The sequence below is a fragment of the Eurypyga helias genome, unplaced genomic scaffold (genome assembly GCF_000690775.1).
Source record: "Eurypyga helias isolate BGI_N326 unplaced genomic scaffold, ASM69077v1 scaffold239, whole genome shotgun sequence".
Lineage (NCBI taxonomy): Eukaryota > Metazoa > Chordata > Aves > Eurypygiformes > Eurypygidae > Eurypyga > Eurypyga helias.
This window is the reverse complement of record NW_010269870.1, coordinates 19,769-34,633: the sequence shown is the minus strand read 5'-3', so window position 1 is coordinate 34,633 and position 14,865 is coordinate 19,769. Positions and strand designations below refer to the sequence as shown.

Sequence of the window (14,865 nt, the reverse complement as noted above, 5' to 3'; positions counted from 1 at the left end):
GGGGGGGTAAAACCTAGCTGTGGTTCAATGTGTCATAAAAAGGAAACGAATGAGCGTAATAAGACTTCAGCTGAAGTGTTAGACTTCTTAGCTGTCATGTTAACAAGGTCCTTTAAACCTTACAATAAAGTTTAAAGCTTGATTTATTCTAATATACTGAAATTGTTTAAAAAAATCATTTGCATTATGACAAGGAAATCTGTTCTGAGGAAAAAACTGAAAATGTCATTAACAAAGCAGGCTTCTGGAAAACAAGAGGTTGCACGGCACCTGGAAATCTGCTGTTGACTCAGGATTTTATTTAGTGAACAAGGTAAACGCCGCAACAAGCGAATGGCGTTGTGGCTTTAGATCCCTTCAAACTACTTAGAAGCACCATTTTAATGGGGAAGCTCAGGGGCTGGCACTGGAACACCACCCAGCCACATTCTACTTAAGCAAAAAGTAATGTTCAGCAGAGAACACATATATTATCAATTCTGAGAAAATGAAAACACTCAGGAAACAATCATTTCCATATTACAACAGAAAATTGGATTTTCTGGTGAATAATGAAAATGAGGCATCCCTCCCCCCCATCCTCCTCTCTCTCCAGTATTTGTTCCGTGCCCCTCACCTTGGTATCAATGTGCTAAGAGATGATTATTAAGTGCAACAAAGGCCACGGCTATGCACAGCTCTGGAAGATGTCCTAGCCTGTTTCAACTCGGTTATTTTTCCCTCCTCGCCGTCTCTTCAAAGACAACGAAACCTTAGGTGAAATGAGAAGTGCATGAACTACACTAGCCTTGAACTTGCAAAAAAATAATTACTTGGATTAACGCAACATCATAAACGCTCATCCCTGTCTGTAAGGCCAGAAGAAACCCTTGGGAGAAGTCTCGTTTCTGGAGAAAAGCCACGTCCCTCCACTCCTTCTCCACGCTGGCCCTACGTGGTCACGGGCAGAGGATAACGAATTGTGACTGAAACTGCCTCAAGACGAATCCGTTTGTGAGAGACGGAAAGTGTGTCATGCCACGCTACTTTGGGAGAGATAATTAATACTGCACAAACAATCACTGGAAAAGCTAAACACATTATTTGAATGTTTTGAAGTAAATGGTAAAAGACAATGTTTAAATTAATTATTAATTAAAAACGAATGTTGCCATCTTTAAAGATTTTATTTTTTCAAAGCACTCTGTGCACTGATTTAAAACGCTGCAATATCAAAGTACCCAGAGCCTCAGATTCCTTCGTGCCCCCTCCCCCCTGACAACACATTATGCAGGTGGGAAACTTTTTTGCCATTAAATGCTAATTAGTTTCACAACTAATTGCTATCGTGGTATTAGGTTAATGTTTTTCTACTTTTTGATTTAGACTTACTTTTGTAAATCCCTTATTCAAATTACTTCGAAGCAAAAGACTACAAATTAGTTCTCTTTTTAATGCGTAATGTGAGCCGTGGCAAGTCAGGCAGCAATTTCACAGCCCTTTTTAGGGAACAGGCAGAAAAAGGCAGCACGGCTCTCGCACCCGGCCACTCGCACAGGTAGCCAACCGCTCCGAAGAGTTTTCAGAGAACCAAAAGACTTACAAACTGCAGTTTCCTCGCCAGCTGCCAATTACCCAGTATGTAATTTGAGGGGAGGGGGGGAATTTACAGCATTGCAAACTCACTCCATCACCCCATAAATACCGAACACACCCATCGGGGCATCACACCCTTCCTGCCTTACCCTTTCCTGCGCCAGCTCGCTGCCCGGGTGCCGTTCACACTGAGCAGGGACGGCGATCCCCCGTTACTTCATGCGGTTATATATGTACTCATTACTCTGCCGTCTGTTGCCATAATGCTCCTATTAATTTGTCTTTTGATATTTTAAGAGCAATCTATAAATCACGCAGACCTTCCCGTATGCCATCGTTAATGCTTAGCAAGACCATTGTGCGTCGAGTGGCAGGGTTGTTTTTCAGAACCACCAAACAAGCCCGTTTCCCAGCTCTGCCCCACCGGTGCGTGTGGACTGAAGGGGAGAGGAAGCAGTTGGGTTTTTTTTTTTCCTCTAAGAGAACAGTTGCCTATGAAGTTTTGCAAGGTTTAAAGAAAACTGCAAGCAAGTTAACAATTTCATAGCTCGGTGTGCTGGTCAGACCGGACTGATGGTTCTTATGCAGAAGTTGGTAAACGTCCCTCTTCTAATCAACCTAAGCCCGTCCCCAGATGGAGATGTCTACACTTGCTGCTCCATCCATGAACCTCAGAAACAAACCGCGGAGGCCTCGGGAGCCACGCTTCAACAGACGGTCAGACAACACCTACAGCCATGCACGCGCCTCTGCCATACTCACATTGCTTGCATAGGGGAACGTCCTGGACTACTGTCACTCCCGTTACTGTTCGTATGCTCCATTGCACCGTTGAGCTCTTCCCTCATCGCGCTGGCTAGATTGCCCAGAGTGGGATTTCCCATGGAAGCAGTAGTGTATAGAGGTATACTGTTCTCAGCCATTGAAGCCTGCCAGGGACACAAACACATATATGAAGAGCCATGACTAATATTTTTATACCTCGCACAACACACTCACTTATTCCAAAACATTCTCCACATTCACATTATTTGCAATTACCGTTTTTTAAAATACTGTGTTTTCTGATAGGTATTACCCTGATTCCACCAAGGGAAATTTAACATCATTTACATCTGGGTTTAAACATTCATAGCTGTATTGGCTTGTGAGATGACGGGCTTTCCATTCCCTGCTTGGAATTACACCCCCTAGAAAAAAAGTCCCTTTCCTATTTTAATTTTGCAAAATGATGTTTGGGGCTTTGGGCTTTTTTTGTGGCTTTGGCCTGGGTTTGGGTTTTGTTTTTAATGAAATAGTGCAAAAAAAATCAGAATTCGCTCAGCTGGTAACTCCTTCCTAGCAGAGCAAACGGGCAGCGGGCGGGAGGGCAGCATTACCGAGTCTGGTTTCTCTCGTGACACAAGTGCGAAGCGGCGCTGAGCACCGATCTGTCCGAGCTGCAGTGCTGAACCACTCTGTGTGAAATTTTTCAAGCCTCAGCAACTCAGCCCTTACCTCTCCTTAGCTACTACAGATCTGACCGTTCTATTTCGATCCTCCCTTGTTCTGTAGAAACACCAGGCAGAGGCACACTGGAGTTAACTTTCTAAATGGAAATCTTCATAGGAAGAGAATGAACTGTTAAATATTTTCCTTCTGATTCCCACTGTTCTGCCTGCTAATATTTACTGTGTGTCAGCATTAGCTCATGTTGACGGCACAGTCCTGTGCCCAGCGCGGCAGCGGTGGGAGCGCAGAAGCCCCGAGCCCCGGAGGAGCCCCGTGGCGGGGATGGGATGCACGGCTTTCCAAGGCCGTCGCGCCCAGGGACTCGAAGGACATTTAACCATTTCACCCATCCCAGCCGGATCCGGCTGACATCATCCGCAGCTCTCTGAGACGTGTCTCTGGCTCAGCAGCGCTCGACCTGCTCCAGGGGGAGGTCAGCCGGCTGCAGCCACGGAGCCAAAAAATGCATCAGGCTCCAGGTCTGCATGATGCAAACCCTGCCCGTGGGAGGGGAATTCATGCAAGCCTACTCCCCAGCGAACGCTCTCGCCTGCTCCCAATTCATGGGACAAAACTCCTTGCTTGTTGCCATCCGAACTGGCAGTTGTTCCCAGGCAAGCACGGCCAGAGAGCAGGCAGGGGGGGGGGGGGCACAACCAGCCCTGACAGCAGCATCTTCAGGAGCATGGCCCCTTTATTCTTCCTTACGGTGACCTCTCCATGTGCAGCCCTGTGTGTCACACGTGATTACAAAAGCCATTCTAACGGGGAGGATTATTTTTATCTTCTTGATTCAACAACCGGCAAACTCATTGTGATTAGGGGATGCAAAGAATGGTTCACATTTCCTGCACTTGGCAAAATAATGACTCAAGTTCTTCACCCACAGTGATAACTTGTAATTGCAGTAAAGCAATTTACTGGGGGAGAGGTGGGACATGAGGACTATCTTCTATAAAGATAATAATAGGGGAGGGGGGTGTTTTGGGAGCCTCGGGTGACCCGCTGGGAAAAGAGTGCTGGGGAGAGCTGGAGTCCTCGCACCCTCCACACACAGAGCTGCTGCTTCTCCCCGGCTGCGAGGGGAAACAGACGGAGAAGACGTTGGAGGAGTCGGGGTGAAGAAGAGGGGCGTCCCTGCCACCCCACAGCCTGCCATCCCGGCAAGCACAGCACACCGTGCCGCTCCCCAGCCTGCAGAGAGGCGACCGCTGCGCTCATCACAGGATGGGCAAAGAGCCGGCCTTGGCAGACGCCTGCAAAGCCAGGGGAAGACTGATCGTTAATTATTAATTAGACTGGCAGGTGAAGCAGCTCTGTGTCCTAGGAGGAAGGTTATTGCCCAAGCAAGGTCCAAACTGCCTATGCGGCACCTGCACAGCTCTGCCCAAACTCCCCGCCAGGATTCTGCCTCCAAAATCCAGTGGCGAGGGGAGAGGGATGAGGAACATGGGGTATTTTCAACCTGAACAAGGACCTGTCTCAGCGCAATGAATATTGCTCAGCCCCATTTATTATCGGGGCCACACGAGGGGTTGTGAATCTGGCCCAGGCTCTTCTCTCCATCAGTTCACACCATGTTATGGGGGGGCACAAGCACGTGCCACTTCCAGGAGAAGTGGGAAATGGGAACAGTTTGGAGGTTATCACGAAAGACAGGAATGGTTGGAGATGACGACAACGGCACGTGTTTGAGAAAGAAAACACAAACAGTTCCGTATGATAAGCATATTAATTGAAATTAGTCACATAGTTAACAATGTGAAGAAACGCAGGATCATTTCAGTTTTGCCTTTCAGCCTCATGAATGTAAAATGTGCTGGTAATCTTAATGCTATTCAAGAGACAAAGCAGTCTTTAAAAATCACACTTCACAAGACTCCAGGGAAAATAAGTTACTAATGAATGTTATTTACAGTTGCTTCGTTTAAACATGCTTTCCTTTGCTTTTCAGAAGTTACTGTGTACAGTCCAATAATTAGATGAAATGCAGAACATGGCTTTTCTCATAATAATATATTTCTTGGTTCTGAAAAGAGAAGTCTGCTAAAGCTTCCATAAAACGTGGTTGCTCAAGCAAACGTCCATGGCCATCGCCTAACTTGTCCAGAAGCAACCCCCACCAAACAACCGCACGGTGCTGCCAAGCCCAGTGTTGCCTCCCGGATTAATTCACACTACATGGAACAGGCTTGAATCCCCCCCAAACACAGATAACCTCCCCCCAACTCTCAAATTCAGGGCACAGTAATGCATTCTTGTCCTTGGTTTGTATAGCAAATGCTTCCTTCGCCTGGGTTTTTTGAGACAGACTCAGGAATTTGTAGAGGGGGGAAAAAAAAGCCAAGCTGATCTATACACATTACATGAGAAAAGACTGGAGACATGCATACTTTTAGGCTGCAAGTTATGAATTGTGCACCGACACTTTGTGTATTTCTGCATCCTGAAAAAACAGAATTTTTGTCTTGCAATTACAGGACGGTTTAAACCAATAAAAATGATTTTTTTTTTTCTCCCCTCTATTCAAATTGTGACGTTTATTTTTTTACCAACAATAGGAAGATAGGCAAAAATAGCCCTTAAAAGAAAAGGGGGAAAAATGATCTGCTTTCTCTTTAAACCCATGAACAATAGAAGGTCACGTGCCGCAGTATCCTATCATTCAGCACATTAATAGCTGTGCTAGAGTAATTACACTTGTGGTATTTTTGCCTCAAGTGAAATTCTGAAATAAGAGGATGGAAATTATGATACTGCTGATAAATATTAATAAGTGAACTTTTAATTTTTTTGCCACAATATTCAAAATGCTAAGCATCTAGCTAATGCTGAAGCAGCCTGATATGTGTTTGCCTCCAGGGACTATGATGCTTTATGCACTTAAGAAAAAAGTTTAACGGAATTAAAATTTAATATCTAATTAGAGCAAGGCTAATATATTTTGAAATGAGTGGGGAAGACACACGCCTCTGTTGCATATTTGCTACAGTCATTAATCTTACCTGTAAAGCAGCATTGAGAGGTGTGCAGTAGGTGTGGCTGGTCTGTATGTTTTTAATAAGAGAAGGGTTACTGCATAAGAAAAACATAAAAAGGAGAGTTAAATGCAACCAACTTCTGTGAGAGCATTTCAAGCATGTAACGCTTCCTCCCACACCAGAAAACTAGAGCTGAGACTGTTTTTCCACACAAGTTCTCTTTCGTTTCTCATTTTCTTCTTTTTTTTTTTTTAATTTAAAGAAAATACCTGAGTTTTAGACTATGGTTATCATATTTGCCTTTACTAAATAAGGAACATCATTATCTCTCCACGTTACCTCGCCATGTGTTCTACTACCCTGCGTCAGCAGCACATCTTGGCATCTCTGCCCATTTTAGCTGTGCTCAGGAGAAATTCTCCAATATTCGGCGTGTCTGGGAGCCAGGCACCACGTAAAGGTCCACCACGAGGAGGCTCCGACCAAAAGCATCGCGGGACTTTTTAAAGACTGCTTCACGCAAATTATTCTCCAAGTGGCTGGCAGCAGAGTCCCTCGCAACAGAGCAGAGGGACCACGATGAGAGCGGATTTGAGCCACGTTATTTATTTCCCAGCAGGCCAACGGCAAGTGGTCCCGGTGAGGGGCTGCCTACGTCATCACCCCAAACAGCTTGGGCTTGTGGGCACGGAGGCACAATGGCAGGTCCTGCTGCACCGCAGCGAACGGTATGGACCATGCACCACAACAGGCTGCCCCAAAGGCTGTTTTAATAAGAAAATGTTCTGGTGTGCTATTTTGGACCCATACTTCAGTCATCTTGAGGGGTTGGATTTGAGGAAAACGAATGCCGCGCATATCTGCGTTCTCGTTAGCAGGCATCTAAATATCACCGGTTCGACCACAGGGGAAAAAAAAAAAATTAAAAAATAATCAAAACCAAGCCAGATAAAAAGTGGCAATGCAAAAAATTCTTCAAAAAGTTGTATTGCTCACTGGGCTTTTGGTTTTGTGGGAGTTTTTTTTGGTGTGGAAGTAAATCACGGTGAGAAGAGTCTTAACTGAGCCCCCTCTCACAGAACCCAGCAAGGATCATTTGTCCCGGAGAGATGGCCTTCCAGTACAGGTCAAAGAAAATTGCTTTGGGAACCCCAGGAATGTCTGTGCACGGTTGTTGCAGACATAAGATGGCCCGTTGATTATGATCTTTACAGCCGCTCTCACTGAACTTGCAAACTTCTCAAAGTTAATTCTGTCTCGTTTTCACTCTTTCTGATTCAAAGTTGCAAAACAAGGCACACAACCGGAAGCAAAGGGAAATATCAGAATTAAAACTTATCTGAAGCCTTTCCTGGCATATATCTGTCTTCCTGACAGGTCTACAGCAGCGTATCTGCACTAGCGTGGATAATTATTTTAGTCTACATTGCACTATAAACAAATGCTATAACAAACACGTCAAAGTAGAGTTATTACTACAGGCATTTGGATTATCAGAGTAGGACACATAAAATACACATAACAACCAAAATCTTAGTTTCTTTAGCAGCAAAGGTGATGTCACTATTTCGTGAAATGCAAGTCTACATGAGATGGGTAAATCATGCAAAGCAAAGCAACAGCAGAAAAAAAAAATTAAAGCAAGTAAAAGCTCTTACTGTGCAACAAGCTCGCCAAAGTTTTCATCAGGGCAGTATTTTCGAGGACGGCCTCGTTGAATATGACGGCCACGTTTAAACTCTTCATCATCAACAGTCCAAAAGGACCCAAACTCATCCTCTACTCTGATAAAGCACTTATGCAGTGAGAGGTTGGTGCGAATGGCACCCTGGGACAAGAGCAGCAGCAAAGGAGATGAAGTGGAAACAAAGGGACACGGGATCGGGGACAGAACAGACATCAAATACAGGGAAAAGGAAAAAGAAAATAAAATGCAATAAGCATAAGCAAATGGTTTGTGAGGGTTAATATGCATTGCCACCTACAAGCTACTAGCATGTGATGCAACAAACACCAAGCAAGCAGGGTCAGGGTACTGGTGGGCATACAAACAGTAGTGATGAGATGTTTGTCTTGGTTTCCCTTAACTGAAACAATGCGAAACCACCTGTGGTTGGCGTAACACCAGCTAGCAGCCAAAAGCCTCTATGTTAAACTGTAAGCATGATCCAAGCTAGGCTAAGAAGTTCAAACATGGTGGACATACCCACTGATCTTTTGTGGCCTTCGTTTTTGGAACTCTAGTTCATCCACTGTCCATACTGCCCCTTTAACGTTTTCTACTCGCACAAAACACTTGTGAAGACTAAGATTATGACGCACTGCATTCTGCAGCAAGTATAAAAGAGAAAACATTCAAAAACTTTCTATGAGAAAATGCTCATCATTGTCCAAGAACAGCAGCACAGTCAGCTTGACAGTCCTCATTTTGCAATGTTAAGCCCCTTCCCCTCCCCGCACCCGCTTGCTTTCCCCGGCTCTTATTTTGCAAAGACAAAGTAAATACGAAAGCTTAAACGCAAGATTAAAAACTCAACTTATTCTTATCAATTATCCCCAGTGCGAATGAGAACAGCCATCATTTTAAGCATGCACGTTGTATAATACAGCACACGTCATACAGAACACAAGAGGGACATTGCTTAAGCCATTTTCAAAACAAATATATACGCTCTGCAAAGAGCAACTTCTCCTCTCCTGGAAAAGAAAGCAGTTAGAAGAGAAAGGATTTCACGTCAGTACAGTTTAGCAGAGGGGCACTGGAGCTGGTGTTGCTGTGGTTTCCCACAGCTGGACTAATGCGAATCAGGTGCTGCACCTCCTTCCACACCCCACGGCACGGACCAAGGGGCCCGGCAGCACCCCACCGGCTGGCATGGCACCGACTCCGGCCTCCACCGCTTGCTCTTATATGTAAGTTGGCTCCTATTTCTGGCAGACTACCGTACTGACTGATCTGAGCCTCTGCCAAGTGAAAACATGAGGAGGGCTCTCCGAAACAAAGTGATAATATCCCCGCAGCTCATCACCCAGAGGGACCCAGGCTCATGGCATCTGATGCTCACATGTCCTCTCTGCAGCTCAGCGCCAGGGAAGGATGAGCCCGGCCAACCCCTCCGACACGCTGGGACCTTTGCCCAAGCTGGACATGACGAGACACCTCGCTACATCACGGCAAGCTGTTGGCTTTTCTGTCCACGCTCCCTCTGAAACGGTGCCGAGAGCCCTGTTATTCCTCCGATGGAATGCCATGCTTCTTCCCCGGTTTAGGAGTCTTCTGAGCAAATACCCTCCGCAAAGCCACTCGAGTTTGTACACGGACCTTGTCCCCAGCGCTGCCGAAAGGGGCTTGGTAAACAGGGAAAACAGGAGAAGCCATTTGCTGAAAATATGCAGGCGAACAAACTCCATCCATCATCACTGGCACCATTGATGTAGTCAATCTGGTTGACTCGTTAGCAGGCACGATGCCAGCCAAACACATGGCCTGGGTCTAGGCAACCAAGAGACTACGTTTTTTTTCCTTCTCCTCGTCTTGTTGTCTCTTTTTTTTTTAATGAACATGGGGTCTGGATGGTGAAAGGCAGCTCTAATCATGAATGTCTAAATCACTGTGCAAACAAAGGGTACGCACAGCGCATTTGTCATGTAAATGAAGAGGCAGTGGTGTGTGTGCCTGGGAGGGGAAGGCGAAGGGTCTTCTGCTACTCTTCCATTGCTCTGCAGACGCCAGCATCGTCCCTACACCCGGGTACAGGGGAAGAGTCAGGGCTCCAACTGCCTTTGCTCAGCACTTGCTTGAGCGCAAACACGTCTCCTCCGGCTGTAGGTGCCTGATCCTGGCGCTTCAGCTTTTCCGCACTGATCTGCTTGCAAACTGGTGGAAAAACAAGGCTTTTCCTCTCAGCAATGTAGAAATCTAGCAGAAAGTCAACCTGTCCATCAGGGCTGCTTCTTTCTGCCTTACTTACTTTTTTCTTACTTTCTTTGTTCCCTCCCATCCTTTCCAGATTTTACTAGTTTTGAAATTTTTAGCAAAATCCCTGATTTTGAGGCGGAGGAAAAACATGCAAACGCCCTACACCTTACAGGCTAAAATCAGCTAGCTCAGCAACTGCTGGTGGGTGCCGCACCAGTGCAACCTGACACAGGGCTGGCCGGCCCACATCTGGGTAACTCAGGCAGTTTCCTGTGAAAATGGGAACGCTGTCAAGTCTGGAGCAAAATGCAAGAATAATAATGCTATTTCCCCCAGTGAAAGCTGATCCTGTGGTTCATACAGCACTCGCAGCAAAGTTCGGCGAAGTGAGTCCTCAGAGTTTGTAAACAGTCTCTAAACACACAGCTGAGCAGAAATATTTGTGTTCCTCTTTAAATAAATCCAACGCCGGAGAAATACTTTACAGTCTGTTCTTGTCTTGAAATCAACGTGCACTTGATGCTTAAGGCTGCTGGATCGGGCTCTGGCACAATAGGTTGAGACAGACAAGTTGAGTATTTGCAAGATGTCCATGAAGTGTTGCCCGAGCTTTGTGTTTACCATGTGATCACTTTTTTTTAAGGAAATCATGGCAGAAAAGAACTGTTTTGTTTCCCCTGCCTCTGGATACTTGCTATCTAATAGTTTTATTAGAACAATACCCCAACGTTTCGGAGCCACACCTGCAGCCTGTGCCTCGTGGCTGCGACTCAGTGCCAGCAAATTACTCCAAAAAATAAAAGCAAACAGACATTGCCTCTGACCTGTCAGAACCAGTTCACAGTGCTCCCCCAGCAATCAGCTTAACAGAAAAATGAGGAGTTATTATTGTAAGATTATATATTTACCTTGTTAAAAATATTTGTATGCAAGCCACTTTTGCAGAAAAATTACCCTGAACATGCTTGAATGTAGTAAATGAAAGGGTTTGGTATTTTAATAACTGCTCAGGCTCTGCCGTACTGCATTTTGGGAGAGAGGTTCATTTTTGAAAGGTCTTTATTCCTCCACTCTTCTGTGTTTTTGAAAGAGGGCTCAGGGAAACCTGCCCACAGTGCACCCTGACCCTAAACTTGGGGAACACCGACCCAAACGCCCCCTAAGCATTAGCTGAAGGTGAGCGCAAATCGGCACATATATAGTCACGTTATTCTGGTTCAGCCATTAGCCACTTGTGCTTGTTCTGCGCCACGCGGGCTTCCCATCATGCCCATCCAGAGCTGCATTTTCATCCTGCTGTTCCTGAAGGCTGGCATAAATCTGAGCAGCCTTTAGCAGGAAAACCCACATCACCCTCAAGCAGCTGCCAATTTTGCTACCGCTGGTGGAACTTAGGGTGAAGCTTTTCCTCCCAGGCAGGTGAAGCAGGACCTGGGCACCTGCAAAAGGCCAAGGTGTCCTGGAGGGGCCTCCAAACGGTCCCTGCCTCCCTGGGACACTCCCTGCCCTTCTGCAAGCCCGAGGGTCTGCAGCTCAGCCTCTCCCCTCCGTCTCCGCAGAAGTAGTTTCTGGGACTGCGTTCTATGTGACGCACAAAGCTAATTCCTAAACCCAGCCTCGCAGGAGATACGGCCAGGGCTGCCTGCTGCTGTCTGTCACTCCCCCCTCCACTTCCCTTTGCTGCTGGAATTAAATAGGATTTTTACTTTAGCACCCACACCTGCAGCTGCTGAAAAGTCCTACTGGAACCACTCCAGCAGCAAAAGACAGGCAGGTCTAAAAGGATCTTAAATCAGGGAAAGTTAATTTCCTTTCTGGACAGTAAGGAAGCTGCAAAGTGAAACACTGCTCATGTTTTCCAACTGCAGTGAAGAATCAAAGCAGCAATCACCAAGACTTTTCCTGAACCTAAGAGCTTCTAGACAAGGTTGAAAATGTACCAAATTGCGCTGGAATCTGAATTAAAAGCAAAACATGCTACTAAAACCCAAGCTAGCTTCCAAGGACCATTTTTAGCTCCATCCTCTGAAGGAATTAATCCTAAGGCAGGCTGAGACAGGAAAAAAAGGAAGAGCAGATGAAACAGCACGCATGGGACATACTCATCCTACCTGGTCATTCAAAGTTGTTTGTGAGCAACAGAGTTGTCTAGATTAAGAGAGGCTCAAGGTACCATGGGTGCAATTTTACAGCAATCCAAGATCCTGCTACCTGATTCGTTAATTTGTAATTGCACTAGCTTCAGAAGCCACTGTGATCGTTATAATGCCATGTATAACAGAAAGAGTGGCCCCCAAAATATAAAATAAAATTAACTCCCCAGACCTCTTGTCTAACAATATGAGACAGTTACGGTAGGAATGGCAAACACCAAATTTATTCCTGTTAAATACATTTTTTATTGCGAGGCTTGCTTCATGAATATTATGTTCAATAAGCTTCTGCTGTGTGATTAAAAAGGAACCTTATAAAAGATGTGTGTATGTAGTGGAGAGTCAAGTGACTGAGAAAAGAAATCCATTGATCTAGAGATCCTAGGAAAAAAGTGGTTGTTGTGATAACTAAAAAGACAAACAGTATATCTTCTACTGACACAATAACTTCACCTCTTTCTTTTTTTCCCCCTCCTAATATGTTCCAGCTGAAGGGCTTGAGTTTCACTGCTAGCAGCAGCCACACAGAGGAACTCGTGGCATAATCACGAACATAAAAAGCCAATAATAGGGATTCAATTAGTGGTTTTCAAAGGCGGAAGAATTTTTCTGCCAAATATCAAATTGTTCCCGCAGATAAGGCACCCAGCGTGTGTCAAAACTGCCGATCTAAATTTTCATGTCCACATGTCGTTACAATTTGTTATGTCATCAGCAGTGTCTATTCTGTACATGTCAGATATCAAAGGCACAGGCGGGCTGAGGCTTACCTTCCACGTCGCCGCGTTGCGTCTGAAGTAAGCAAACATTCGCGTGAACCAGTTGTAGATTTCATTTAGTGTTAGCTGTTTTTCTGGAGATTCGAGGATGGCCTTGTGAAGCAAAGCGATTGCAAGATCAGTCAAGAGCACACCAGTACAAAATACACTCACAGTTTTACTTTACCAAACACAAAAAGGAAAGAAAGAAAGAAAGAAGAGATTTGGGGCAAAAAATCCAAAGAAGGGTTTTCACAATATGAACTAAGATTAATGGCTGTATTTAACAGTTCAATGGCAAAATTCAAAATGGAATTATCTAATTGTTTTGAGTTTTTATTTCTGTTTCCTTACAGAAATATTAATTTATTAGTCATTCATAAAGCAGAATCAAAGAGAAATGCAAAACATTTCACTAGCTGATTAAAGCTCAGTAATTATTTAGAGCTCAGATTAATTCTAGGGATCAGAGATTACTGTAGCTTGTGATAATTGACTTGCCATCTTTAAACAGGCTCATTTTCACTGTTGTGTGAAATGAATTTCCTAATAATCACATCGTATTGTAATACTTAATCAAAAGCAATTATGTTATATATTGCTGTTCTAAAAACCCTTATAGTAAAGGTTTGAGCATTTGAGCACGCTTACATACCAAAGGTTTGAAAATCTATTTAATCCAGAGTGTGCACATATAGGGAGGTATTTTTTTTTTTTCTAATCCAAATGCATGTGTTTGGCTTAGCTTACCTGTCTAATTAAAGATGCATACGTGAATGGTGGTCTAACTTCTGCGTTCTTATAAAATTCTTGGTTCTGGGCAATATCTGCTAAATAAGAGCAATTGTTCTGTTATCATCACAGCCTGCTGCTGCCAGGCTGCGGGCAACAGCAAGCTGCCCCACCAAAGGGGCTGCACCCCCAGAACCCCTTTACCTGAAGAAATGGGGACGTTGTATTTATCCGAGTACCGCCTCCGGATGGGTCCAACGTTGTGCATGCTCGTGGTAGTGATGACCGACGGTCCCTGCGTGACGGGAGTGATGGGCGCAGTCGGGGTGGTGGGAGTATGAGGTAAGCTCTGTGGAGACGCCTCGGATGCGGTCTTGGAAAGCGTGACACTCGATACCAGATTCAGCTGCGAAGGGAAGGACGAGGGTTTCGTTACAAACGGCATTTCTGGCTAATTAAGGGCTGCAGAGAAAATTCTCGACAACGGGGTCTTCCTCGGTTCGAAGCAGACAACACAGCCCCGGCGCCCGCTTCAGCACAAAGGGCTGCGGTAACATCTCCAATAGAAGCCAGCGAAGGGAAGTAAATGTATACATTTCTGGACAGATTTAAAAAAAGAATGAAGTATCCTGCTGCCAGAACCACAAATGCTGGATTTTTATCTTAAGCTTAAAACAAGATCTCACACAGTACATCATCATTTCAATATTTTATTTTAGTTCCATTGTTTCACAACCTAAACCCTGCATGTCTCTGATTTCCATGCTATCATTATGCACGGCTTCTAATCAATCTTCTTGGATATTTCATTGAAGGTACCAGGCTTAAAATAAAAGGCAACACTTTCCTAGGGATGTGCTAGGGAGAAATGCAATCTCTCTCTTCAGTTTAGGCTTTTTTTTTCCTCTCCTCTCTGTTCAACCATTTTAAAAGCAAAGCCCAGAGTAGGTTAACACTGGAATAATTTAATTAATCACACTGCATGAAATACTGCAAGCATTCAGCCCAGCAGAAGTGGCACCACGCTTTTTTCCCTCCTAGGACGGAAGGCATCGGCGTTACCTGCATGAAGCCCAGCCCCGGATCGACGGCAGCTTGCCTCAGCAGGCTGTAAAACACAACTGCCTCTGGGATTGTGTATCAAACCCAGCTCCAACCCAAGTGTTTGCAATACACAACCCTATTTATATAACCAGCATTCCTCCCCGACCCTTTCTTTTTGCCCTACAACGCCCTTTGAAAGACGATGCTCGGTC

General features: G+C 45.0%; 1 protein-coding gene across 1 annotated transcript in view; it reads right to left on the bottom strand.

Annotated features, from left to right (window-relative positions):
* The window catches only part of FOXP1 (forkhead box P1), a gene marked incomplete at its 5' end in the record, with an annotated part of 33,678 nt that overhangs the window by 4,654 nt on the left and 14,159 nt on the right, over positions 1-14,865 (bottom strand). Inside the window, 6 exons of the mRNA XM_010158217.1 lie at positions 2,338-2,504; positions 6,072-6,141; positions 8,254-8,375; positions 12,890-12,991; positions 13,628-13,704; positions 13,814-14,015. Of these exons, the coding sequence (XP_010156519.1) occupies positions 2,338-2,504; positions 6,072-6,141; positions 8,254-8,375; positions 12,890-12,991; positions 13,628-13,704; positions 13,814-14,015 (740 nt within the window). The remainder of the gene's footprint in view (positions 1-2,337; positions 2,505-6,071; positions 6,142-8,253; positions 8,376-12,889; positions 12,992-13,627; positions 13,705-13,813; positions 14,016-14,865) is intronic.